At 52.4% G+C, this 26,021-nt stretch overlaps 6 protein-coding genes across 6 annotated transcripts; 3 read left to right on the top strand and 3 right to left on the bottom strand.

Moving 5' to 3' along the window:
* Positions 1 to 95: 95 nt before the first annotated feature.
* PSV08DRAFT_382487 (uncharacterized protein) lies at positions 96 to 1,946 on the top strand (the record flags this gene model as incomplete). Its single annotated transcript, XM_066093404.1, has 5 exons — positions 96 to 513; positions 561 to 931; positions 1,013 to 1,086; positions 1,306 to 1,529; positions 1,627 to 1,946. The coding sequence occupies 5 exons, from the start codon at positions 96 to 98 to the stop codon at positions 1,944 to 1,946; spliced, it is 1,407 nt and encodes a 468-aa protein (XP_065948016.1).
* A 1,513-nt stretch (positions 1,947 to 3,459) lies between these two features.
* Positions 3,460 to 4,919, top strand: PSV08DRAFT_339237 (carbohydrate esterase). The gene is made up of 3 exons (XM_014222470.1): positions 3,460 to 3,635; positions 3,715 to 4,232; positions 4,285 to 4,919. Exons 1-3 carry the CDS (start codon positions 3,532 to 3,534, stop codon positions 4,521 to 4,523), a joined length of 861 nt encoding a protein of 286 aa, XP_014077945.1. The 5' UTR covers positions 3,460 to 3,531; the 3' UTR covers positions 4,524 to 4,919.
* PSV08DRAFT_382483 (uncharacterized protein) lies at positions 4,437 to 6,504 on the bottom strand. The gene is made up of 4 exons (XM_014222469.2): positions 6,343 to 6,504; positions 6,128 to 6,269; positions 5,387 to 6,055; positions 4,437 to 5,328 (listed from the first exon to the last, which is right to left on the bottom strand). Exons 1-4 carry the CDS (start codon positions 6,484 to 6,486, stop codon positions 4,601 to 4,603), a joined length of 1,683 nt encoding a protein of 560 aa, XP_014077944.1. The 5' UTR covers positions 6,487 to 6,504; the 3' UTR covers positions 4,437 to 4,600.
* Positions 6,505 to 7,116: 612 nt separating this feature from the next.
* On the top strand, positions 7,117 to 9,771 carry PSV08DRAFT_366422 (uncharacterized protein). Its single transcript, XM_014222468.1, has 5 exons — positions 7,117 to 7,450; positions 7,510 to 8,279; positions 8,330 to 9,163; positions 9,273 to 9,394; positions 9,455 to 9,771. Exons 1-5 carry the CDS (start codon positions 7,348 to 7,350, stop codon positions 9,678 to 9,680), a joined length of 2,055 nt encoding a protein of 684 aa, XP_014077943.1. The 5' UTR covers positions 7,117 to 7,347; the 3' UTR covers positions 9,681 to 9,771.
* Positions 9,772 to 10,844: 1,073 nt separating this feature from the next.
* Positions 10,845 to 14,988, bottom strand: PSV08DRAFT_211462 (uncharacterized protein; the record flags this gene model as incomplete). The annotated part of the gene is made up of 2 exons (XM_066092092.1): positions 10,845 to 14,238; positions 14,945 to 14,988. The coding sequence occupies 2 exons, from the start codon at positions 14,986 to 14,988 to the stop codon at positions 10,845 to 10,847; spliced, it is 3,438 nt and encodes a 1,145-aa protein (XP_065948015.1).
* Positions 14,989 to 16,515: 1,527 nt separating this feature from the next.
* PSV08DRAFT_374919 (tubulin) lies at positions 16,516 to 25,583 on the bottom strand (the record flags this gene model as incomplete). Its single annotated transcript, XM_014222465.2, has 10 exons — positions 16,516 to 17,780; positions 17,837 to 18,095; positions 18,131 to 18,691; positions 18,769 to 19,722; positions 21,319 to 21,624; positions 21,676 to 21,807; positions 21,855 to 24,469; positions 24,522 to 24,797; positions 24,848 to 24,958; positions 25,061 to 25,583. The coding sequence occupies 10 exons, from the start codon at positions 25,581 to 25,583 to the stop codon at positions 16,516 to 16,518; spliced, it is 7,002 nt and encodes a 2,333-aa protein (XP_014077940.2).
* Positions 25,584 to 26,021: the final 438 nt, after the last annotated feature.

The raw sequence follows: 26,021 nt of genomic DNA, 5'->3' as shown, positions 1-26,021 counted from the left end.
AATACACCACACACACAACACATTTTTCGAAATTCAATCCACCACTACGTGACGTTGCACGACAGAATACCAGCAGATAGCTGTATATCAACACCATGGATTTTCCACATTTCCAACTCCAAGCAGGATTGGCGGCGGCCATGTTCTCTCCAGACGTAGTGCCAGCGCTTTGGGGCCAGTCAGAACACTCAAAAAAAGGTATCAATCAAAACCCCCCCGCAGTCACCCTTCAGAGACATGATGTGAGAGAGAGCATGAGCGATAATAGCTCAGAGAGTCGCCGACCGGTTCGCAAGAGTAGTGCGAGGTCGCTTGCCAGTCTCTTCAGACGCAAGAAACGCGACAATGGTGGCGTCTATAGCGGCAGCCAGCTATCCATCGTTTGGAGCTCCGAGCATGAGGAAGATGACGCCACCGACGTGGATGAGCGCCCTCGTTTGGATGAGGAGAATCTTTCCCAGGAAGCAGCAACAGGCGAAAGCAAGGACACTGCCGGAGACTTCGGTCAACAAAGTAAGTAACTTCTTCAATATGAGTGATATAAACTTAACCAGCTGCAGAAGATGTTGAAACCTCTGAAGACCTCGGACAGCTTCAAGTACTGTCACCGGAACAGTTTGCTGCTTTCGCAGAGGAATCCGTCCCTCTCAATGAGGATGAAATCGACAGATTTCATGACCAGCACCCGGTAACCGAAGAAACAAGTAAGAGAAACGACAACCTCTCAAACCGCGGCCGTGTCCGCAAACACCAAAGATGCGAATCCCTGCACGTCAACTTCTCACACGACGAAGTCCGCCGCATCGCCCAAGAGATCTACGACGAGACTGTCGCCGAGGTCAACCTGTCCCTCTTCAGCTACTGGATCAACGAAAACAGCAAGAACTATCAAGAAGCCAGTCTGCACATCCGCGAGCTACGCCTCGATCACGTATCTATCAACTGTTCCCCAGACCCATCAATCCTTCACAAAGAAACACCCAACGCTAACATAGACGTTGTTTGATAATAGGGCTACAACCTCGCACGCATAGCGAACCCACACCTCCGCACACTGATGCAAGAAGTATTCACCCAACGCCCTGTGTATGCCAAACCCCTCATCCACCTCTGCCTACGCAAGAGCCCAGGAATCCGGAATCTACGTGACCCAGGCACAATCTGGTGCCACAACAGATTCCTCGGGACTCTCTGAACCTCTCACACACCCACAATTTGCCTCTCTTTGTCTGCCCGGAACCCGGACCAAACAGAGCGTTGCAAATACTCTAGTAAATTGCCGAAACTAACGCATGTGGTGTACAGAGAAGCCCGCATCGCGCTGCAAGAACGAGCCTCGCGCAGCAACTTGAGCGTTACTACTAGCTCGATGCGCAGTGGTAGTAAAGGCGATTTCTCCGTCTTCCCGCGCATCGATGCGCTTCCGCCAATCCTGCGTGTCGAACGGCAGCGCGCCATGAGTCAGGCGGCCCAGCGCTCGACGTCGCTGGCGTCGATGGCGTCGGAGCTGAGGGATTACCCACCAAACAGTACGTTTCCCTTTACTTTCTCCTACCATGTGTTTGGTGGCCTCTGAGAACGCATGGCTTTCTGTATAATATGTACTGATGAGAAATAAATACATAGCACCCGATCGTCCGTTGCCGCTTACGCTGCGCTCTCCGAATACTAGCTCAACACTGAGTACGCAGCCGACGCTGCCGTTTGGGTTTCCATCTCCCGGGACGCCTGTTCGGATCAGCGACGCTGGGTACTCGGGATTGACCTCGTACGCGGGGTCGCTTTGCGACGACGACGACAGTGTTGAAGGAGAAGAGATAGATCAAGAGGCTCTCTGGCACGAACGCGTTGCCGACGTTGTTGAGAGCGTCATGGTGCTAGAAAAGCCGGAGCAGATCAACCAGGTGATTGAAGAGTTGGAGGAACTTAAGGCCTTGTACCTCTAGATCACCCTCTAGATAACCGTTCTAAAGTACGTACTATATGCTAGAAATCGGATACCAGGCGATTGCATCTATAGACTCGCGAGTCAACGGGCATAGCACAGCTGGTAGTAGTACACACACAATTATGCACAATAATACCACCTCGCCCAATTTCCCCGGACCAACTCCACTTCCCCCCTCTAAACTCTCTGTTCGATTCAGCACCGTTATCCGTCTGCTAAACCCAATCTGGGGAACAATCTGGGCTCCATCTAGAAAGCGGCGATGGAAACAGCGTCATGTGCGAAGAATATACGTCTAGCGGCCACAAAAACGGGCGCTAGAAAGTATTAGCGCATCTACACTGAGATAAAGTCCCATCTAGTACGAATCAGCCCTACATCTTGCTTCCTTTTAGGCAAAAAACCCAGAAGTCCGTTTGACCAACTTTGTGCATCGGCCTCTTGCCCTGCATCTCTATCCCCCCCCCCCAAAATAAAAAACACTCGATTTTATCACTACAAGTCTCTATATTAGTAAACCCAGCATATACCACATTCAACCCTCACACACACACATACCCGTCAGCATCACAAAAAAAAAGCCTCCCTGGGCCGCTCCCATTCCCTCCCCATGTCCATCTACATAGTACACAGCACACAGATCAACCCACACCAGACAAGCCCCCGCCCCTAACCCAAGAACAGGAAACCCTAATATCCGCAGTACTGCCACCGCTTAATACAACTCTCCACTCCAACGCCCCTCGGGCTCCTCAATCCATACCCTCTTCGCATCTCTCTCTCTCTCTTTCTCAAAGTACCGAACAAAAACCCTGAGAGCGGTGAAACAAACACACCCGGCCTTTCTCGCCCGCAAAACCCCCCACCCGCAACTTTATTCTTCTTCTTGTCCTCTTCCTTCCGTTCGACAGAAACAGAAACACGCCCATGTAAAGCACTCTAACCTTATTTTTTTTTTATCTCCACACACCCTTTCTTGAAACATCCCATTGGAAAGAAGGAAGAAGAAAAATGAAACCGGCTTAATATATATATGAACTGTAAACTTGACTCCATAGTGCTTATTTTCGCAACACCCATACGTACGGAGGCGGGGGAAGGGGCGGGGGGGGGGGGGGGCGCACTCGTTTCATGTATAATCCACGTTGGCGTGTTTTTTTTCTTGGGCACCGGCCCAATGTACGCTGCAATCATCGGTTGAATATGTTATCCAAGGCAAGTAATGTGGGTTGTGTATTTGTTTGGGGGGGGGGGGGGGGGCTCGGTGGGTATACCCGGGGATTCCCACGAATGACGGGGCTAGATTCGGGCCGGCCGGACGTTTGTTTCGTTTCTTGTTTGTTTTTTGCGTGTGTGGAGAAATTTATGGGGTGTGGAGAATGTCAAGGCAAGGTACTTTAACGGTATGGGGTTAACAACCAGGGGTAGATTGAGTGGGTGTGTACTTGTGTATATAAAAAGGCTTTGCGAAGCTTTCTTCGGTTTTGCTTGTCTGTTGTTTTCTTGTGTGACTTTGAAAACGCCAACGGGAGTAACAAAGACTTGTTTATTTGTATATATTTGAGGAGAAGCTTGGTTCAAACATGAAGTTTCTTATTTCGCTCTTGGCTTGCGGTTCAGCGGCTTTCGCTGCGCAGCTAACTCAAGTCTCGAATTATGGGGGTTCGGCAAAGGCGAGACCTGGAATGTATGTATACAAACGCCTCTCTTCCCATCCCATCACCCTCATCTCTTGTCTTAGCGATTTTGCTAACATTGCAACACAGGTACGTCTACAAGCCCGACCAGGTCAAGACCGATGCGCTCGTTGTAGCCATTCACCCCTGCGGATCCACCGGCCCGAGCTACTTTGGCTGGGCACCCTGGAAAAAGGGCTCGGATTCCAAGGGCTACATCTCCGTGTTCCCGAGCGCGACGGCGTCGTGCTGGGATGTTTCGAGCAAGGCGTCGTTGTCGCATAATGGAGGCGGCGAGTCGAATGCTATCGCTGATATGATTACGTATGCGACCAAGCAGTACAACCTCAATCCCAAGAAGGTGTATGTGGTGGGAGAGTCTTCCGGTGCGATGATGACGAATGTCTTGGCCGCGACATACCCCGATCTTATCGCTGCGACTTCGGTGTACTCTGGTGTCGCTGCTGGATGCTTTGTGTCGGCTTCTGGAGCGGTGGCGGCGTGGAACAGTGAATGCGCTCAAGGACGTTCCATCAAGACTGCGCAGCAGTGGGGTGATATTGCGCGCGCAATGGATCCTGGCTACAATGGCCAGCGTCCTCGTGTTCGTAAGTGGATTTGCGCTTCCCCGAGATGTTGCGGTTGCTAACTTGTGTGTAGAATTCTGGCATGGCTCTGTTGATGCCACCATCCTCCCGCCCAACTACAACGAGACACTCAAGCAGTGGACCAACGTGTTTGGAGTCAGCACTACGCCTACAAGGTCGCAGGCCAACACGCCCCAGACCAACTACCGCACCGACGATTTTGGTCCCAACGTTCAGGGAATCTGGGCAGTTGGTGTCGGACACGGTGTCCCAGCTCACCAAGCTCAAACTGAGGCCTGGTTCGGATTGTAAAAGTACGCATTTTCGTGCGATATGAGCAGCATACTTCATGTACATAAGTAGTCAAACACACAAGCCGTAAATATTGATCACCTTCCCGAGCTCTGACTCTCGCTTCTGCGATGGGTTTCCTTTGGTACTTCTAGTGTGTCTCGTCGTTTTGGTGCCCGAGCAGGACTAGAATCCAGTCGCGGCGTTTCTGGTATGGGTGGTGGTGAGCTGGGTCCAATATCTGATGTAGACCGAATGCTTGCCGCATATGTGCTGCTGGCTCTTGCTTCCCGGATCAGATCAAAATTGCGACTAGTACTCTCCAGATTTGGGTTACGCCAGACTTCTCCGGGTACCTCTGGGAAGGATCGTGTCGCCTCGTTGGTGCTGTTTTGCTCCAAGTCAAGCTTTTCATGCGCAGCATCGCCAAGATAGTTACCAGCAGAGGTCAGCCATCTACGGACTTTGTGTCTGCCGGCTGTTGGATGATCGTCTGGCTGAGTATCCCGACGGTCCTCTGGAAGGATTTCGCGTATTTGATCACCATCGTCCCCTGGATGCGTAATTGTTGGAATCAATGAAATGTCATTGGGCGACTCTGAGCGTATACCCAGAGCATTGACATGTATGTTCGAATGAGAGTTGGAGTTCCTCTGCGGCAGTGGAGTTGGATATCGTTCGCTACTGTGACTGTGACGTGAAGAGTATGAATGCTCGCATTGTGGTGTGTGCTTCTCTTCGGTAGTCTCTTTGCCACTGGTTGACCACAGCAGATACAAGGATCCCAAGGCACCGAGGATTGTACCAGCTATAGGTGACCACTGCCCTGCATGGAATGTTAGATGAGGCTGTCAGGCTACCTAGCGCCACGCAGTGCCACATACCAAAAGACCCCATGGGTTCGGTCATGTACATGAGCTGAGGGCTGAAGAAGTTTGCTTCGCCGATGCCGATAATGGTCAGTATAACGCCACCAAAGAGCGGGATCTCAATGACGGTCAGAAAGGATCGCACCAGATCGTTGATGTTTCTCATCTCTCCGACTGTCATGTTGGCGCCTTCGATGCGGGCATCGAGCTCTTCGACATGGCGACGTCTTTTCCAATTGGTTTCCAGGACCTTGTCCCATGTGAAGATCAAGGACAGGATGGCTGGTATACAGAACCCTGCCGCCAAGAGCATACCGGCATTAAAGGTCAGGATCCGTGGTACAGGAACAACAAAGACGTCGGCTGAAGCTCCGCCTCGCAGCGGCGACTTTGGGCCTTGTGTTTCAGAGCAGGTCAGATTGCAATTGGGCTGCAGTTTCAAAAAGGCGGCGGTTCCTCGGGGAGAGTTGTCGTCGATGGGGATGCTGCAGTCGGTTGGGGTCACACGGTAGAACTCAACGCACAGGGCCAGTAGGCCCATGAGGATCAAGATGGTCCACAAAAAGATGATGTTCCTTCCGGGCGTGTAAAAGTAGGTGCGCGACAGTCGCACCGTGAGCGGAGCGGCCAAGATGCCAATTGCACACACTTGAAAAGCACCAAAGATGTCCAAATCGATTCCTCCTGGTTACCATGACGTGTCAGGACAGGCATGGGCGTGGCTCGGTTGGGATTCTTGGGAGTTGCAGTACTGACCATTCTGGTGCGCAGCTGCGAGCACAATGCCTTGGAGCGCCGAGATGGCGGGGAGGATCAAGACGGCAGCCAAGCACGTGTTGCGCAACCATTCAGCTTTGCGAAATGTCACACATGCGGCAACGAGGACATAGTATAGGATCTGGAGGCGGGCGTCAGTTGTTGGCTGGGCGGGAACGCATTTTGACAGGCAGGTGGGGGGTTGGGTTACTGACACGCGACCCGGCGCCGTAGTTGGAAGAGATGGGCCAGGCACAGACGACTTTGAAGGCTGCGCTAGCTGGCGAAGATTGCGCAGAGGAGGCGATGGTTGCAGTGGTAGGGGTGGCAATGTCGGGGATTGTTGAGGACGCTGACATGTTCACACCGTATATTCGCCGGAGGAGCAGCAGCAGCAGCAGCAGCAGCAGCAGATGAAGACCATCGTTATGTAGGGGGCATAGAAGAGCGCAGCACAGAAGGAGCCGCAATGGCATGACGAGCTGGCCTAAGCAGGCAGACGCCGGTCCAGTGAGGCGGCAGTAGTCAATGCCAATGCTCTGGGGAAAACGCATCATTTACCGGTGAGTGTTTGTGGCTGCATAGGGCGAAGCGTGGCTGAGCGGCCAGCATGACCTGCCTGGGCAGCCAGTCCGTCAGTCACAGCCGCCAGTTTGCCTCAGAACCCAACTCATGGTGCGAGCAGCCTCGACGGCCCACAGCCGGCCGGCACGACGTCGTCAAGACGAGAAAAGATCGGTGCGCATTAAAAGGAGTCGGGCTCAGATAAGACAAAGGGTTGCATCATTGGGTTCTCGCCACCCGGTTTGGATGGCCAGCCTCCGATCCTTAGCCCTGCCAGCCCAGCCCAAGACCGACCATGCAGGCGGGCGCAGCGGTCCATCAACCCTATTCGGTACTGACGAAGCAGGCGCAGTGTCTGACTACGCTCTACCTAAAGCCCAGCTACATACACACCCACTTCACCACCGTCGTACAAACTTCTTGGTATCCCTTGGCTGCCATGCTTCAACTCTCAAATTTTGGCATTCACCACTAATTGCCTCGTGCCATCTTAGCCCAACGCACCGGCTCCCGACAAACGCTTCTCACCCGTCCATCGGGCCTACTGGAAAAGCTTAGTCGCACATACATATCTGCACACTACTACCCTTTCTTTTTTTCCCTTCGACTAGAATCAACTCGCAGCGCGTACTCGGCCTTCTGGCAGGCGTCGCAACATGCTTGCCCTACGTGCGACGGAGCCAGAGAGGCCCAATCTTGACACCAACGAAATCAAGCAATGGCGCTCCATAGTCACGCTCATCGTCTTTGTCCTGACAAGTAAGTCGCCTATGCATGCTGACAGTTGCAGACACCCAGCTAACTCTAGATGCTTGTAGACATTAATGTCTTGTTCCCTTTCCACATACCCATCTACATACCCCGGCCAATCTGGACTCTATGCCTCGACACTGTCAGTGCACTGCGCATCATACCACCACCCCAGCATCCAACCAGAGTGCGGAATGGCCGACCTGGCGCCCTTGTGCGATTCGACTTTCCCATGAATTTCATCACTGCTCCTCTGATCGCCGATCTCTTCCTGCTCGCCATCCTTGCCATTGGTGAAAAAGAAGTACGCGGTGGCACCGTTGGTGACCAAGGCATCGTCCCCTACGACATTATGCTCTTCTTCCTCTCGCTCGCCTACATTGCCATTTCTGTCGATGCCTCTGGTTTGATCAGATGGCTGGCTTTCAAGGTTTTGCAGAAAGGAGGAAAAGTAGGCCACCGGCTGTTCTTTTATCTGTACGCCTTTTTCTTCGGACTGACCGCTCTCATCGGCAACGATCCCATCATCTTGTCAGGCACTGCTTTCTTGTCTTACATGACTCGTGTGTCAAGCAACATTAAGCATCCAAGAGCATGGATCTTCACCCAGTTCTCCGTGGCCAATATCGCATCCGCAATCCTCGTCTCTTCTAACCCTACCAACCTGGTCCTCGCGGGAGCCTTCAAAATCACCTTTATCAAGTACACTGCAAACGTCATTGTTCCAGTCCTCGTGACAGGTATTGTCCTGTATCCATTTTTGCTGTACATCATCTTCCATGATGAATCTCTCATCCCACCTGCGATCAAGATGGAGGATCTTCCAGAAGAGCTCAAGGTAAGAAACTTGAATGCTTGTCATGGCCATTACTAATCTGAACCCGATAGAACAAGAAGCCAGTGAATCCAAACATTCCATTTGCCAAAGGTGGACTCGAGGATAGCGAGGTTGACCCTAACAGCGACGACGAGCAAGAAAAGAAACAGTCTCTGGAAGAAGTCTTGAATCCATTCCTGGACAGGAAAGGCGCCATGTTTGGAGCAGTTCTCATGGCAGCCACTCTAGTAACAGTGCTTGCTCTCAACGCAGCGTCTACAGGCACGCACGAGCGGCCCGTCTTCTGGGTTACTCTACCCGCTGCATTCATCATGCTCTGCTTTGACCTCACAATGGGCTGGCTTAACCGAAAAGAAACACGAAGAATCGCCCATGAAGGCCGACAGAGAATGGAAACCGCACTCGCAGAAAGAGAAGAGGCAAGGAGAATGTCTGTTCCACAAGTAGATCAGGATGCAATCACTCCCCACCCCGTCCAACGCGAAAGCCAAGTCCTGGACGAGAAAGTGCAACCAGTAGCAGACGACGCCAGCCACGCCACAAGCGGAGAGCAGCAAATAACACCCTCATCATCAGCCGAGCCCATGCCCCGATCAGAGGAAAAACTCGAGCCAACCAAAAAACCCGTCCCCACGACGCTCACCTCCCTCGTCTACGACGCCTACACGTGGGCCCAAGAAACCTTCCCAACGACAATGACCGTGTTCCACCACCTCCCCCTCGCCCTCGTCCCCTTTGCTTTCTGCATGTTCGTCCTCGTCCAAGCCCTCGTAACAAAAGGCTGGGTCCCCGTTTTCGCCTATGGCTGGGACCACTGGGTCGAGAAGACGGGGACGATTGGTGCGATTGGTGGTATGGGATTTGTATCTGTTATTCTGTGTAACGTGAGTTTTCCCCTTTCCCTCCCTTTTCAAATTAAAATAAAAACGAGAATAAGGAATGCAAGGAAGTTTAAGATGGCGAAAGTGGGAAGAAAGCTAATGGCAAACACAGTTCGCAGGCACAAACATCGGCACCACGATCCTCATCTCACGCGTTATCCAAGCATGGGAGGAGATTCATCGACAAAATGGACGACCGATTTCTGATCGCACGTTTTGGGGGACTATATACAGGTACTTACCTTCTCCTCCTCCTTCCACACAACAAAAAAAAACAGCTAACAACTTTCACAGCATGGCCATTGGTGTAAACTACGGTGCCTTCAGCCTCGCCTTCAGCGCCTCCCTCGCCGGCATGCTCTGGCGCGATATTCTAGGCCGCAAACACATCCGCGTCGGCGGCCTTGAATTCGCTCGCGTCAATCTGCCCATTATCGCCATCACCATGGTCGTCGGGCTTGTTGTCCTAATTGGCGAGATCTACATCATCAGGGATAACAAGCCTTATTCCCTTGGTTGAAAGTCCTGATATACACAGGAAAGGGGGAGAGTTTTTTTTTTGAATTGAGGCTGGGAAGTCTGTCCAGCAATGTTCAGCGCATGCGAATCTGAAGTTTGAGAAACGCAGGAAGACGAGACAGAGAGGGGCTGAAGGTCGCGGATTCGACATGCACACCGTTTTCTGCTTCTCTCTGTAGAGCAGCGAAGACGGAGACGAAGACAAGTCATGGTGCGTGGCGCTGCCGTGCAAGATGGGCGATAACAAAGTCGAAATGCGTAGAAGTAACGGCGCGCCGAAAGAGAACAATGGGGAGAGTACAGAGAGAGAGAGAGAGGGGGGGGAACTAGAGTGGGAATTGAATCATAATACGTGGTAATGACATAAAATAGACTGGGAATAGGATATATAGACAATTTCAGAATCGCAACTTCAACTCTGAAAAAAAAAGCTTTCCTTGTGCCTAGGTACACTTGAATGCAAAAGACAATAAAAAAAAGTTGCTATTGTCTATTTATCCCATCTTCTCCCCAATTCACACACCCTACCCCTCTCTCCTCCAGAAAGAAAAACATACATTATATGTATATAAACCTCGCTCCGCAAACCCCAAACACCCTGAATCCGTGTTGAAAAAGAAAAAAAACGCCGAAAAAAGACTCCCCTCAAATTCCTCTTTTGTATGTTCCCTATAACCCCAAAAAGGGTTTCCCAAAAAAAAACTCCAAAGCAATGTTCAAACCCCCAGACTTTATTTCCCACCCGTCAAGAACACATATACGCGCATGCGCGCGCCTCGAAACCCCCTCCCCATAACTTTGTGTATACGAGATAAGATATATATGCATATATGTGTATAAAAGAAAGAAGGAAAACTGTTCTTTTCGCAGCCCTCTCCCTCCCCCCCCCCCCAAAAAAAGGTAAACCCACGCTCTCGCTCGACGTAAAAAAACAGTCAAAGGAAAAAAAAAAAAGGCATCGTCCAAGGGAAGAAGAGGAAAGGGAGGAAGAGCTCAGCAAGTGGTATCACGCGCCAACAAAACAACGAAACTCGTCAGAGAAGAAGAAGAAAAAAACACTCAGAACGCTCAGAACGCTCAAGGTCAACGACGTGAGGGAAGAGAGAAAGAAGAAGAAGAAGAACAGGGTAGCGGACCAAAATCTTAGTCCCAAGCGTTGTTATGCTCACCCAGCAGGCGACGGCGACGTCATAGGCGACGGCGTATCGGCATCCGCAGCAACAAGGCCATTAGCCACACGCGACGACGGGGCAGCAAACGGTTTGGCGTCGGCCATTTTTGCCACGGCCTTTGTAGTCCCATTTGCGGCCGAGAGATCGGCTACGGAATTCGGGGGCGTAGTTTCCGCCTCTTCGGGAATCGTCTGGCAGTAAGTCTTGAGCACGTGTTTGAGTGCTGGACGACGGATAGGCTTGGAGAGGAAGAAATCCATGCCCGAGTCGAGACATTCTTTGACGTTGCTTTCTTCCGCGTAGGCGGTGAGGGCGACAATGGGGGCCGAGAAGCCGGATTGGCGGATGAGACGTGTGGACTGGAGACCGTCGAGGTTGGGCATTTGCACGTCCATGAAGATGAGGTTGTAAGGGGCCTGGCGTTCCATGCTTTCCTTGACCTTGTCGAGGGCTTCCTGGCCGTCCTTTGCAACGGTTACGTCGTAGACGTCTTCGAGCTTGAGCATGCGCAAGACGACTTCTTGGTTGGTTTTGTTATCCTCGGCGACGAGAACCTTGACCTTATCACCGCGTTTCGTTGCTTCGGCCTCGACGCGCTTCATGGCTGCTACCTGTGAGTTTGGTGACTCCAACGGCTTGTTCGAGGCAAAGAAGGGATGACTGAGACCAACAAGACGGGGTTGGTTGTCCGACTCAAAAGACACTGGACCCGGTGGTGCGGTAGCGGCCGAAGTAGCGACGCTAATAGGGCTATTAGCCCCGGAACGCAACGAGCGGGCCGACCGTGCATCGTCATGGGATCGACGACGCGGGGTGTCCTCGATCGACATGCTCCGCCGCGGGGTTCCAGTTTCCGTATTAACAATCCTCGAACTAGCGCTGCTGTCTGCGCGGCTGGCTACGTGCTTCAGTGGAATGACCATGGTAAACACGCTTCCGTGGCCGACTTCACTCTTCAGACCAATCGTGCCCTTCATCAAGCCCGCGAGTTGCGAACAGATGCTCAAACCCAAACCAGTGCCTCCAAACTTCTTGCTCAGGCCCAGGTCGCCCTGGACAAAAGGTTCAAAGATCTTGGAATGCAAATGGTCAGGGATACCTGGTCCAGTGTCTTCAACCTCAAACTCAAACGTCAGCCAGCGCCCAGGTGGCGGCGTCGCAGCCCGCTCTTGAAGCATGTAATGCGAATACGCATTTCCCTTGTCCGTGACGTTGATTGTGTTTGCAGTATCGTAGCGATTCGGCGTGGCTACTGACACCGATCCAATTTCCGAAGCCGAAGTTCTTACCCGCGCCTTTGAGTTGCGTGCCGAGCTTTGCCGTGACTGTATCGAAGCCTTGCGGCTGTCTGGCATGCGGGCTTCTCCGGGACATCGGATCGTGAGCGTGACCGAGCCGCCCTGTGGCGTAAACTTGAGACTGTTGGACACGAGGTTGATGACCACCTGCAGTATTCGATGCTGATCTCCGTACAGAATCATGTCCTTCAACCGGCCAAGCCCAAAAGGACCGAGATCGCGTAGCTCATTGGGCCGCCCGTTGTCATCCAGATTGTTTTCGTACGGCCCTTCGAATTCCACGGCTAACTTGATGCCACCTTCTCTTGCCTGCTTGTCGAAAATAGCCAAGACCTGTGAGCTGACATCTCGCAAGCGGAACTCCTTCTCATCCAAGCTCAACTGCTGTCCGACCTGGTTCTTGCTAAAAGTCAAGAGATCCGTCAATAGATTCAGCAGCAAGTCTCCGCTCTTGTAGATAATACCCAAAGACCGTTTCAACTTGACCGGGTCGTCCTCTGACATGCAGACTGCGCACATACCCAGGATACCGTTCAACGGCGTCTTGAGTTCGTGCGAAATGTTTGCAATGAAGAGAGTCTTGCTCTCATTCGCAGCCTCTGCAGCTCTTTTGCTTTGCTCCAACTCTGCCGTTCTCTGTGCTACTCTCTCCTCAAGCTTTTCATACTGCATCATGAGTTCGTCCGTCATCTCGTTGAAGGTGGTGGTCAAGTCGGTAAGTTCATCGTGGATAAAGTGCTTGCGGTCCTTGACTTTACTCGGGATGCGGAACTGCCTACGCCTCTCTGCCTCCTTTCTTTCTGCCTTGTTAAGTTTTGCATTTCTGCGATAATGGATAATCTGGCCAAAGAAGCCTTCCTTGCGAGCCAGTGCTGCGTCATCTGAGCCATCGGGCCCGCCATCATGGTGCGAGCTAGAGTCGTCATCTTCAAACACCGAAGGCGAGACCGTCTTCTTCGTAGCATCTCGTAGCCGTCGGATTGGCTGACTCGAATAATGCGCGACGGGGAATGCAGCAATCAGCATGGCACCAATAGTACCAAAAACACAGGCGAGGATGATATTCCGAAGACGATTGATGGGCTCCCAGACCTCCTTACGCGTCTGCTCAACTACAACCATCCAATCCACCATGGGGCTGCGGACAATAGCGTATCCAACTGCAACCTTGTCGCCTACCTCATTCACCGTAGGAACGATGCTACCAGCATTACTAGTAGCGCCGGTGGCCTGGGTGAAGCCTTTGCGGATGGCCGGGTATTCGGACCAGTCAAAAGGAGAAAGTTCAAGTTCGGTATCGTATTTGCCATGTCGCTGTATGCCGGCTCTGTACGTTGGCGGTACAAGAAAACGTACCAGCATTTTTTCGGGGGGTGTCGGATTCGGGGCATCGTACATGTAGTTTGATGGAAAGACGTTGGTAACGTTGTTGGGGCCAAAAAGGAGAGTCAGCCCACTCTTGTCTAGGCCATCAATAGCCTCCACAACATTGGAAATGAGCGAGGCGTCCAGAACGGTCGTGAGCCATCCTAGCGTATCGATGTTGGACGTGTTGTTAATGATGGGCGCGGTAATGGAGACGAGGCTAAGAGAGTCATTGACGCGATACGGGCCGAGCAAGAGATAACTCGTGTTATCGATAGTCCTCCCCTCAAAATGCGCCTTGAAGGTGTTGAAAGACGAGTTGAACGGAATAGACTCGACAGTAAATTTAGGATAGAGTTCAGGTATGTAGCCATAATCAGGGTCGCCCAGTGTTGCATTTTGGCCGTCTGGTTTCTGGACAGGGAGCACGACATCCATCATCGTGACGGCGGTACGGCGGAAGAGTGCGCGGGCCGACGAGTTGAAGGGAAAGATCTGGGCCTGGACAGCGATGCGGGTCCGGACATCGCCCGAGAAGATGGCATCGTAGTCTTCCTCGACGCGGGACCAGTTCTCTATCGAGTTGTTACCAAGATAGTAGCGACCGAGCGCAGCCTGAGGAGAAAGACGGTTCGCTGCTTGTTGGACGAGGATTTGCATGAGGGCCAGGTTCGAGGACAGCTGTGCGGCTTTGAGCGAGGCGGTTAACGTAAGGCGAGTCGATCTACATGGCACAACAGTCAGCATCGAGGGCACCCAGGACCCGAGGGCGCTTGAGGAACAAGGAAATACCGTATGTTGAGGACGAAATCGTGGTTGGTGAGCTACTCATGTCAGCAACAGAAGGCATTGCTAGCAGGCGGGAGTGTGTACCCATGTTGCGACTGCGACGACGGCCAGGCCTATGGTCGAGGCCAGCAGCACCAAACAGCCCAATTGCTCGCGGATAGGGATGCGCATTTTGGCCATGTCACCGGGCGGCGCAGACAGCAGACGTTGTCAAAGGCAGGGCTAAGGGCGAGGAGCGTCGTGTGTGTCCCATTCCTCGCAGTGCATGCAGGCTCGTGCGGATGTTTGGGGGGAATGGGCAAGGGCGGAGGCGTGGTGTCGAGTGAATGGATGTGCAACCACCAAGGGCACGGCAGCAGGGGTTCAGGCAGACGACAGCCGGCAATCAATCAATCCAGCAGCCGACCAAGAGCAGCAAGAGGCTTGGGGCGACGGGCGGCGGAAAGAGAGAGCAAGAGGCAATGGCAGCAGAGGGAGACAGAGCAGAGCAGGGCGCGGCGGAGCGGCCGTCGGCATGGCGCGTCGGAAGCCTGGAGTGCACAGTCGATGGGGAATGCAGGCCGGACGCTTTGGGGGTGGTGTGGGAGGAGGAGATTACTCTAGCCAGGCGGGTATATCGCTATCTGGCTAGAGGCGCTGACCGTTGGGTGTTCGCTTGCAGCTGACAGTGCAGCCATTCGCGCATGGTGACAAGAGCCAGAGACATGACACACGAGCAGCGCCATGCCCGCATGAGGCCACATCTCGATGGGCACCGCCCCAAGAGACCGTCGTGTGGTGTTTTCCTGGCGCGCTCCACCTGTCACTCTGTCACTCTGTCACTCCCTCGTCGTCGTCCGCCCCGTTCATCCGCAACCGCACATTGGGGAAAGCGGCTGGCCTTGGCGTGGCGGGGACGGGTCTGGCCTCGCCTTTTTTTCATCGATCGGCAGATTCGCCTCATGTCTTGCGATCCCCCCAGTCTGCCGCTAGTCCACCCATATCAACACCGACACGCGCAACAAAAAAAAAACCTGCATTTCCGTTCAAAAATCTCGACAAGCATCAGACATGGCTGTTTCGCAACATTTCCATGTCGGTAGCCTCGTCTTCAATCGGTCCGTTCTCCCCCCCGGCCCGCGTGTGGGTGCTGGGGTGGTCAGCGAACCTAAGTAAGTATACTTAGTTATTTTAGTACTAGTGCCATTCTCCTCCCCATTCCCACACATCAGCCGCATTCAACCACACAGCATTCGTTTCTCGTTCCACCACGCATGCACCCCATCTCTCCACACATACATAAAATCATACCACATCTCTCCCCATCTCGCCACTTAGTCATCACGAAACCTTTTTTTCCCGTCTACTCGAAAAAGAAAAAGCAAACTCACGACCAAAGACGCCACACACACCCCTGCCTGCCGCCCTCTGCCCCTGATCTGAACATATCAAGATACAAAACAAAACTCATACATTCCTCTTGAACTACATCCATATACTAGACATGCTCTCCCCTCACCTCCCCTCAACCGCGGGACCAAGCGCCGTTAGTAATAATGCGATTAATCCTCCCCCCGCCCCCTACCTACCCAGCATCCATGTCACAACTCCACCCCATCCAGCCCTGTTAGTAATAATGACCGCAACCAAAACCACCGCATTTCTCTCCTGACTCATCCGACCCTCTCTCCGAAAGAAAATCAGCTTGCGTAAACCTTATGCATGTTGCGTTTTACCGGCACAGCGCGGAAAAAAAAAAGGGCTGCATAGAATTTCTCCAGAACGAACATAGCATGTACAGACTGTGGTCACGTGATAAGATGAATTGGGGGAGGGGTGGGGGAATGATGATAACTAGGCAGCCAAGAGCACAGACTCGGACTCTGTTCCATCTGATGAGTCATCCGAGCATACGTACGCACTGGGATTTCGTTGCATGGCTCTATCGGAAGATTGAGATGTTAGGGGGTACGGAGGCGTGAAGGTGTGGATGGGGGGTTGTAGTGTAAAGATCAAAGAAGAGTGCATATGTATATATCCATCTATGTGACGCGGCTAAGAAAGAAACAAGAAAGGAAAACCGGAATCGCAAAGATCGTAAAAAGATCGGGTATCAAAGAGACCAAAAAAAGGGGGGGAGTGCGAATGTGGAGAAGCCATACTGACAAGAGAAAGCCCTTTCAATACACACAATCAACCAACCCCCGAAATACCCACACCTACTTACCACCACCTACTTCATTCCAAACAAATACCTCAACTCCCTAACATCCAACCTCGTCAAATTCTTATACTCCCTCTCATCCAGCGCCGCCCCAATCATCTCGCGCTTACTATCCTGCAAATGCGTAATCCGATCCTCCACCGTCTCGGGCACCAACACACGATGCACATACACTTCGCGCGTCTGCGGCATGCGATGGGCCCGGTCGACAGCCTGGTCTTCAATAAAAGGGTTCCAGAAGGGATCGAGGATGATGACTTGAGATGCTTTCCACAGGTTGAGACCCGCATTACCTGCTTTGAGCGAGACGAGCATGACGTTTTGGTCCGCCTCGTCCATGAAGGCGCTGACGGCGTCGGCGCGGGCGTCCATTTTCATGGTGCCATCGTAGCGTTGGTATTGCATCTTTTCTCGGTTGAGCGGGACTTCGATGAGGTCGAGGAGTGAGGTGAATTGGGAGAACACTAGCGTCTTCTCGGTTGGGTCGTTGTTGCGGATCTCTTGGAGAAGTTGGATCGTTCGGTTGATCTTCGCGGATGGAACATATGTCTTGTCCAGACGACGGAGGTAGCGCTTTTTGGCTGCTTTGCTGCGCATTGACTCTTTCTTCAGCTGAGCCAAAGTCAACTTGGGTTTAGCACGCGCCTTGCCCTTGCCCTTGGCACGCTTCTTCGACTTCTTCTTCGACTTTGCTTTGGGAGCAGAGTCACCCGCCTCATCACCGTCTTCGGCGTCATCATCCACAACAAATCCAGCCAGATTGCCGTGCTTATCAGCATCGGGCGCATCCCCATCTTCAGAATCGGAAACATCAGACTCGGAATCGTCGTCCTCGGCCTCGTCGTCCAGATCAGCTGACGCGAGACGCTCGCGACAATGGACTTTGCAAAAGTGCTTGTAGTCGGTGATCAATCTGGCCCTCAACTCGCCACGGCAATGCGGACACTTGGGTATGCTTGTCTCATCGTTGCCATCCTGCTGAGCTGCCCGCATTGCGGGGTCAATAAGCTTCTGGACACATTCGCCACAGACCGTATGTCCGCACGGAATGATAATGGTCGGGTTAGGGTCAGCCTCGAGACAGATTGGGCACTCGAATGAGTCGTGATTCTTTAATCGCACGACGACGTCTGCATTCAATCCCTGCGCTCGGGTCAACAGGTCGTCCTCGTCAATGCCCTCAGTCGCTGGCTGGCTGAGATCTTTGATCAGGTGTGGATGACAGCAGGCCTGACGCAGTCGAAGTAAGAGGACCAAGACATTTGCATAGTTGGCTGGATCTTGTTAGCATGTAACCTTACAAAGCCAAAACTAACTTGAGCAAGCTTACATGAAACTGCGTCATTGTCAATGTACTGGTTCATTTGAAGCTGTGTCCTCGTCTCCAAAGCACGGTATAGTTCAAGTTCTGATTCGCTAAAATCAACGTTGTCGACAACAACGTGCTTGGGCGGAATTCTGGAGATTGGTTGTCCATCCACTTTGGCGTCCTTCTGCCTTCGCAGCATGAGAGACGCCAGCAGAATTCGAACACGATCCATCCCTTGGCTCCTCGTACGTGTTTGCTTGATTGTCTGAGAATCGTCAGCCTGTAGCGCACGATCCACTAGTACTTATCACTTACTTTAAAGATGTCCGTGTTGAACTTGTTCCACGAACAATAAGGTTTCACCTTGAGGAACCGAATCAACGGGTATAATTCAGCGATGCTGTTCATCATGGGCGTTCCAGTCATGCACAAGCGGTGATGGGCCATGAGATCTGCGCAAGCTTTTGACGCTTTGCTGTTACGATTCTTGATATTGTGAGCCTCGTCAATGATGATGCGATACCACATGCACTCGGGTCCGAGCAATGCAAGCTTATCCTTGGCTTTGCGACGAATAGAAGGGTCCTGTGTCTCCTGTTCGTGCAGTGTCGACTCTTTCCGGGACTCTTTCTGCTTGTATTCCGAGGTAAGGCAGCCAAAGGTTGTCAGCACAACATCGTACTGACGAAGACGGGAAAAATCGACATTCTTGCCAGTACCGTGGTAGAGATATACACTGAGCTTGTGACGAGGATCAACATGCCGTTCGATTTCTTTTTCCCACTGCCGCATGAGAGCCACAGGCGCGATTATGAGAGTTGTTTTACAGGCTGGATCATCGGGTGGATTTGCACAAATGAGCGCAAGAGCTTGTATCTGAGTATGTTGTTAGTAACGGAGTAGCCAGGTTGGACCAGAACATAGGTCATCAAAATGCGATCCGATTCACTTACCGTCTTTCCCAATCCCATATCATCAGCTAGAATACTGCCTTTGTTGTCACCACGTTCCATCTTGAGGAGCCAGGTCAGACCAATTCGCTGGTACTCTTTGAGGGTACAGGTCATGATGGCGGGCGTTGGCTCTCGCTCCTCAGTCTTATCAGCATCGCCCTTAAAGTTCTCAAGCAGCTTCTCTATGGCCTCTGTTTCAGCGACATGACTCCCTGGGAAGCCACCATATTCGTCACCGTCGCTATCGCCGGCTCTCATGAACAGAGGTCCTCTAAGCGCATCCATGTAAGGAGGCAAAGCATTATTGGCATAGTAATCGAACCCAGCAGTTTGATCCCCCGGAAATACATGCGGCTGCTGCTGATATCCATAGCTATGACCTGGTGGGTTCGGAGTCATCATGAACTCAGCCAGCTCTGGTACGGACATATAATCCCTACTAGCATTACTGGCCGGCATCGAATGGCCATTGCGAAATGCTCCCCGATAGGCATTGTGCAGTTCTGGAAACGGATCCGAATATATGGGCGCCTGCATAGGCGGCTGGGGGGATCGTACAGGGGTAGGGGGATCAGACTCGGTCAAATCTACGAAAGCTATTTGATCAGATCGATGCACATGATTTGACTCCCGACGAGGCAATGATTGTGACCACGACTGCAAAGGGGGTGTTGTGATATCTGGGCTTGGTTGCCTGCTCATACGCTTGGCCTCAGGGCCGCCGGATAGCTCTAGGTTGCGCTTAAGAGAATGTGATGGCAGGGCGCGAGGTGGCGAAAGCGGCCTTCGTATGTCATTTGAGGGAACGGCAGGAGCGTATCGTGGCTGAAAGGCCCGGGCTTGCTCGCGATGCTTTTGGAGCCTCTCAGACATTTCATGGAGCTGCTGCTCGTAGTATGGCTTATCGATATCATCAACAGTGGGGAGGATCGCTCTTATCATGGCAATGTTTGCCTGAAGGGCATTGGTGTCATTCGCCATATCCATCCTGGCTAGGCTGACTACCACAGCAGTGTGGCGAGACAAACGAAGCGAATGTAATAGACGTCGAAATGGGGGGTTCGGGACAGGGGAAGTACGCTGGATGAAGAACAGTGCGGCGTAGACGGGTCTTATAGATCGAAGGTGCGAGTGTAGGGCGGCGGAATGAGTGGTCAAAAAAAAGTGACCGCTGTGCGTAGCCGGTTCACCGTGAGGCTCCAAGCGACTTTCAGGCTGCAGCGTGGCCAAATGAAGAGTGAAAGGGAAGCCCTGTAAGACAATTGCAGTGACACGCCACGACGCGCTGCGCGGTCGTTTCGCCGAGGGTTCTTCTGTGCAACGTAAACTGCGACACCCTCGTATTTCATCAAACGAGACGAGGGCGAATGAGAAACGAGAAAAACAAAGGAAGAAGTGAAAAGAAAAGAGCTAGGCGCTCCTATTCCACCGTATCGCAAACGCCATAGCCTCGCGGTGGGGTTGCGCGCAGAGGACGAAGGGAAGCCACCAGTGTGAGAGCGTCTGTCGCGTCCTCGATTACTATCGATAGTAGGCTGACCCTGGTAAGCCCGCGGCTGAACGTCATCTGGGCTTTGGGTTGCATTGCATCTGCAATGCGGCAAAAGTAATCGCTCAGAGCCTAAACGATGCAAAATGGGCAGTGCAGTAGGGACTCGTTACAAGGCACCCTATGCTATGCTGACACGACTATTGCTAAGGCGAACGGCTGAAGGAATTTTGTTCTTACAGCTGTGGCTGCACGTCCTCCGGTCAAGAGAACACACGCCAGGCTAGGCTTGGCGCCCTGTACAACATGTACAACGACGTCACGCGAGTTGTACGAGGCTACACAGCGTAGACTAATTTTTTCTAACTATACGCAGGTAATGGCCGCACATCACGCACTTGAAAAAGACATATTAACAATAGGGAGAGAGAAAAATAACGCATGTATATATGTACCACGCTACTACTACTACTTCACAGCGGTGCTCCAAGCCTACCAGGTAGATTTCTATATCTCCGAAGTTTTAAGAAAAAGCCAAGGTACTCCAAAAGACCACACTTGACGGAAGACCCTTCAAAGTCAAACTCCCCGAAACAGTGAAACAGTCAACGCCGAGATATGCAGGAAAAACTACCACAGAAAAAAGTCATGTGAGGCGTGCAGCAAAACTGGATCCAGCACAGTAGAAACGCCAACTGAAAAAAATGCTCCATAGCTGGCGTTTGTGAAGAACAACAAGGGCGATTCTTGCTTTAGGTCCAACCTTCCATCAACATCATTACTTCGATAAGCGGCTTATTCCCGATTGGCATCGCTACAACGCGCTACTGGCGTCGAGAATGTCGTTCATCGTTCATCGTCGATAATCGTCGAGGCAGGTGTTGTTGATGCAGTTATCGTTTGGCAGGATTCAGCCTTAAGAGAGCTCGAGTACGTAACTAATCAAGCCTTCTCCTCTTCCTTTATGTCACACAAACTCAGCTACTGTGACTCCGCAGCAAAAGCTACAACGCACATATATTAGGGTCAATTACTCACAAACTAGCGGACAAGGAACGTACTCTCTCGACACTGCCATTATCCGTCTGATCCACCGCCAACAGGTTGGGGCTGTCAGCACCTCCGCCACGGTCCGTGAAACCTCGCGTTTCGAGTTGCGGTCGCTTCTTGGGGCTTGTTGTCGACGCCGACGCCGCTCCCGTGGTTGCCTTGTCTTTGCTGTTTCCTGGCAGGTCAAGGTTGGGGATGTGTGATGACGCCGTATACCGTGGCTCACTTGTGTGATCGTAGATTGTGCTTCCGACAGTAGCACAACGGAGAATGGTCTGGATAAGTTGATTTTGACGAAGGGGTTTGGAAAGATAGTCCTGTTGCTCGAGTTAGTATCGAGAATCAATTTAGGGGTTGCATCAACTTACATCCATCTGCGCTGCAAGGCATTTCTCGCGATCGCCAACCATTGCGTGCGCCGTGAGTGCAATGACTGGTGTAGACGGGATACCGTTCTCGCGTTCCCACTCACGAATCTTAGCCGTGGCCTCAAAACCACCCTGCATCATGTTAGGTGTGATTCATCAACCGTTGTAATTCAGCTTACCATAACCGGCATTTGCACATCCATGAGTACGCAGTCGTAGCGCTTCTTCTGGATGTGCTCAAAGGCCTCGAGACCGTTGTTGGCCACAGTGACCCTGTGGTGGTACTTCTCCAAAATTCGGACAGCAAGCTTCTGATTGACAGCATTGTCTTCGGCCAACAGAATCTGGAATGACTTGGAATGGTCAGAAACAAGAGGCGCGGCACGGCCATCCAGTGCTGGAATGAGTGCGTTGCCCAAATCGATTGGCAGGCAAGGTGTCGTCATGTAGCTCGAGATGCCATTTTCCAATGCAGATCGGAGGCTGATGCAGACGTGTGGCGTCAGCATGACAAGAGGAATGTACTTGAAGCGCTCGGCAATCCTGAGCTCTCGTGCCGTCTTGTCATTGTCCACAATAACGCAATCGTAAGGCATGTCGGCTCTCTTTGTAGTCTCGGGCACCTCTTCAACCGAGTTGACAACCATGGGTACGAGATCCAGGGCCTTCAAGTGCTCAATGATCTGATCCGAGAAACCAGTGTTGCCTTGGTCGACAAACAGCACCGTGTGCTGCTTGTATGCGACAAGCTGGGGCTGGATAGCGGTAATCTCTGGCTTGCCGAGACGGACCCTGCATGTGAAGTAGAACACACTTCCCTTGCCAAAATCTGACTCGACCCACATGCGACCACCCATGAGAGTAACGAGACGCTTCGAGATGGACAGTCCAAGACCAGTACCACCAAACTTCCTTGTGGTTGAGCCATCTGCTTGCTGGAACGTGTCGAAGATGAGGTTGAGCTTGTCGCCACGAATTCCAATACCAGTGTCAGAGACCGCAAACTGGAATACATAGTGGTCCGGCCCACAGTCTTGCTCCTGCGCCATCGATATAGCGACCTTGACCTCTCCGTGCTCAGTAAACTTGATGGCGTTACCGACAAGGTTGAGAATAATCTGCCTTAACCTGAATGAATCACCCACAACATAGTCGGGTACAGTGTACGAAACATCATACGCGAGGTTCAACTTCCGCTCGTTCGCCCTCGACGCCAAAGACTTGAGAGCGTTGAATATGGTTCCGCGCATGGAAAACGGAATCTCTTCCATAACCATTCGGTTGGCTTCAATCTTCGAAATATCCAGTATGTCATCAATGATGGTGAGTAACTGACCAGCGAGGTTGTGTACGATAGTCAACATTTCTCGTTGCGCGTGGGTAAGGTCGGTGTCTAGCGTAAGCTGCGTCATACCAATGATACCGTTCATGGGCGTTCGGATCTCGTGCGACATGTTAGCCAAGAATTCTGACTTGGTCTTGTTGGCCAATTCGGCGGCTTCCCTAGCAGCCGTGTTCCTCTGGATACTCTCTCGCAAACTGGACACCATCTGGTTGATCTTTCTCTTCAGCTCATCCATTTCACCAGAAGCTTCGACTGTGATTTGAGTGAATTTGCCCTCCATTGCGGCGTTGGTGATGTCGCCAAAAGCGCGCACCTGCGACGTAAGATTTTGAGCCATGGTGTTGACATCCGTGGTGATCTCCTTCCAGCGTCCGTCAATGTCTCGCACATCGGCTTGACCACCCATCTTGCCGTCTACACCCACATCGCGGGCTACGCGCTTCACAGCAAGAGACCATTCGTCGAGTCTCATAACCATGTCGTTGACGGTGTCTTTGAGTAACCGTATTTCACCCTCAGCGTCAACGTGTACTCTTCGACTCATATCTCCCTTGGCAATTGCTTGTGTGACTTCGGAGATACTACGCACTTGTAATGTGAGATTCTGGGCCATGGTGTTGACATTGTTTGTCAGGTCCTTCCATTTGCCTTCGACGTTGTCGACTTGGGCTTGGCCACCCAGGATTCCGTCAGTTCCGACCTCACGGGCGACCTTGCTGACTTCTTGCGCAAAAGTATTCAGGCGGTCCACCATGGTGTTGATGGTGATCTTCAGAGAAAGAATCTCTCCCTGTACCTCGGCCTTGACCTTTCTGCTAAGATCTCCTCGAGCGACAGCTGTCGTAACCTCTGCGATTTCTCGCACTTGGGTTGTTAGATTCATCGCCATACCGTTCACATTCTCAGTGAGGTCTTTCCAGGTACCCTCAACCCCATGCACAGTAGCCTGACCACCGAGGCGACCCTCGGATCCGACCTCTCTTGCAATCTTGGTGACTTCGTGTGCAAATTGCTGCAGTTGGTCCACCATGCGGTTGATTGTATTCTTGAGTTCCAGAATTTCACCCTTGCACTGGGCCTCGACCTTGCGGGTAAGGTTGCCTTGAGCGACAGCCGTGGTGACCTGAGCAATGTCTCGCACCTGGGTAGTGAGGTTTTGGGCCATGGCGTTGACGTTTACAGTGAGCTCATTCCACATGCCCTTGACTCCGGCAATCTCAGCCTGTCCACCGAGCTTGCCCTCGGTACCGACGTCCCTAGCGACCTTTGTGACTTCAGTTGCAAATGACTGTAGTTGATCCACCATGGTATTGATGGTCTGTTGTAATTGCAGGATCTCTCCTCGGGCCGGTCGCTCAATTTTGCGGCTGAGATCGCCATGAGCGACAGCAGTCGTCACTACGGCGATCTCTCGCACCTGCTCGGTGAGATTATTGGCCATCATGTTGACTATGCGACATGTTAGTATCGGCCCGATAGCGGGACACGAATCAAGACATACCACTATCCGTCAGCTCAGCCCAAATACCAGCAACTCCTGGTAAGTTTGCCTGACCGCCCAATCTGCCTTCAGTACCGACCTCTCGAGCGAGAAACGTGACCTGACTGGCAAATTCTTGCAGCTGGTCCACCATGGTATTGATTGTGCGCTTGAAGAGAGTGATTTCAGGGTCCATTTCCTTTGCATGGATGAGAACCTTTTTGCTCAGATCTCCCATAGCAACAGCCGTGACAATCGCGCCAATCTCCCGTAGTGCTTTCTGGAAAGCTAGATTGGCTGGATGACGTTAGTCGCAGTTACTGACGTGTGGTGGGGTTGAAGCCTACCTTGCTGGTGCTTGCCGAGTTCTCGTTTCAGTGCGCCAATATCCTCGATGCCATGTTCGAACACCATGCTCTGTGTCGTCAGTTGCTTGTTCACTTCCCGGCTCAAGTTGTCTATGTACTGTCAGTATGGGGCTCAAATGAAGATGAAGCATGCAAGGAACATATATATATATGTATATGTATATATGTATATATGCATGAATGTGCTCGTACCAATGTGTTCGCGCTGGTTCCTGATCTGGTCGGCCTGTTGGTTCAAGTGTACGCGTAGATAATTAAGTTGTTCTTCAGTGAGGGCAGCGGCAGGCTCCTCGGGGCCACCATTTGTTTCCTTTGCAGCCAGCCAGTTGGATACCCAGATGGCACGCTCCTTGTTTGAACCCCGACGAGCCTGGCCAGGTGGGGCACTGCTGTTGCGAATGGCACCAGCAGGAGTGTATAGGACGCCATCATCGGGGGACTCTTGTGCGGGCGTCAGAGGAAATTGGCCTGATTTGGCAGCGGCATGGCTGCACTTGTGCTCGAGAAAGTCTATGCGGCTGCACAGGGCCGACAGCTCTTGTTCTAATTGTGTCTTTTCTTCGCTCTCAGGGCCAGGCAGGGCGATTGCATTTGCGGCGGTTTTGGCGCCATTTGCAGAGACTTGGGCGCTGAAGCTGGGGTCTCTGGCGGGATCGTGTTGGCGGGCGAGGTTGCGGATGATGGCTGCGACGCCCGAGTATGTCTCTGCAGCCATGGCGGCAGCGGCGGTGGGCAGCGGCAGCGGCGGCTGGAGTGAGAGGGGTGAGGAGGGATCTCGAGCGATGCTATGTGCGCATTGGAGGCGGCAAGAGCGAGATGGGAAGGCGAAGACGTCAGTGGTTGGGGAATTAGAGAGGGATGGGCAGATGGTCAAGCAGACGTCTGGGGCGGGACAGGATAATGATTAGAGACGGAAAGGCAGCGCAGAGGGAGGCGGGCGAGATGAGGTCGAGTGGATGGTGTCGAAGAGGCGCAAAGGCAGGGAGGCCCCGCCGGGAGAACAGGCGGGCGCGGAAAGAGGATAAGCGTGTCGTGGGTAGGGTGCTGGCGATGGGATGGGCAAATGAAAAGCCAGGGCGTGTTGCAAGCCGGTACAGGCGTGTAGTGTAATGTACAGTAGGCGCACGCACAAGCCACGGGCGCCCACGGTCAA

Source organism: Bipolaris maydis (assembly GCF_028858645.1).
Source record: "Bipolaris maydis strain C4 unplaced genomic scaffold PSV08scaffold_17, whole genome shotgun sequence".
Taxonomy (NCBI): domain Eukaryota; kingdom Fungi; phylum Ascomycota; class Dothideomycetes; order Pleosporales; family Pleosporaceae; genus Bipolaris; species Bipolaris maydis.
Note: the sequence above shows the minus strand (reverse complement) of the source record. Positions and strands in the feature narration are given on the sequence as shown.

Excerpts from the sequence above, each read along its gene's own strand:
- PSV08DRAFT_366422 (XM_014222468.1), top strand. The coding sequence starts at position 7,348 with ATGCTTGCCCTACGTGCGACGGAGCCAGAGAGGCCCAATCTTGACACC. Across the intron at positions 9,164-9,272 it reads TATCTGTTATTCTGTGTAAC|TTCGCAGGCACAAACATCGG; the intron begins GTGAGTTTTCCC and ends TGGCAAACACAG. Across the intron at positions 9,395-9,454 it reads TTTTGGGGGACTATATACAG|CATGGCCATTGGTGTAAACT; the intron begins GTACTTACCTTC and ends CAACTTTCACAG.
- PSV08DRAFT_339237 (XM_014222470.1), top strand. The coding sequence starts at position 3,532 with ATGAAGTTTCTTATTTCGCTCTTGGCTTGCGGTTCAGCGGCTTTCGCT. Across the intron at positions 3,636-3,714 it reads GCAAAGGCGAGACCTGGAAT|GTACGTCTACAAGCCCGACC; the intron begins GTATGTATACAA and ends ATTGCAACACAG. Across the intron at positions 4,233-4,284 it reads TGGCCAGCGTCCTCGTGTTC|AATTCTGGCATGGCTCTGTT; the intron begins GTAAGTGGATTT and ends ACTTGTGTGTAG.
- PSV08DRAFT_382483 (XM_014222469.2), bottom strand. The coding sequence starts at position 6,486 with ATGTCAGCGTCCTCAACAATCCCCGACATTGCCACCCCTACCACTGCA. Across the intron at positions 6,056-6,127 it reads CGCAGCTGCGCACCAGAATG|GAGGAATCGATTTGGACATC; the intron begins GTCAGTACTGCA and ends CATGGTAACCAG. Across the intron at positions 5,329-5,386 it reads CGAACCCATGGGGTCTTTTG|GGCAGTGGTCACCTATAGCT; the intron begins GTATGTGGCACT and ends CATTCCATGCAG.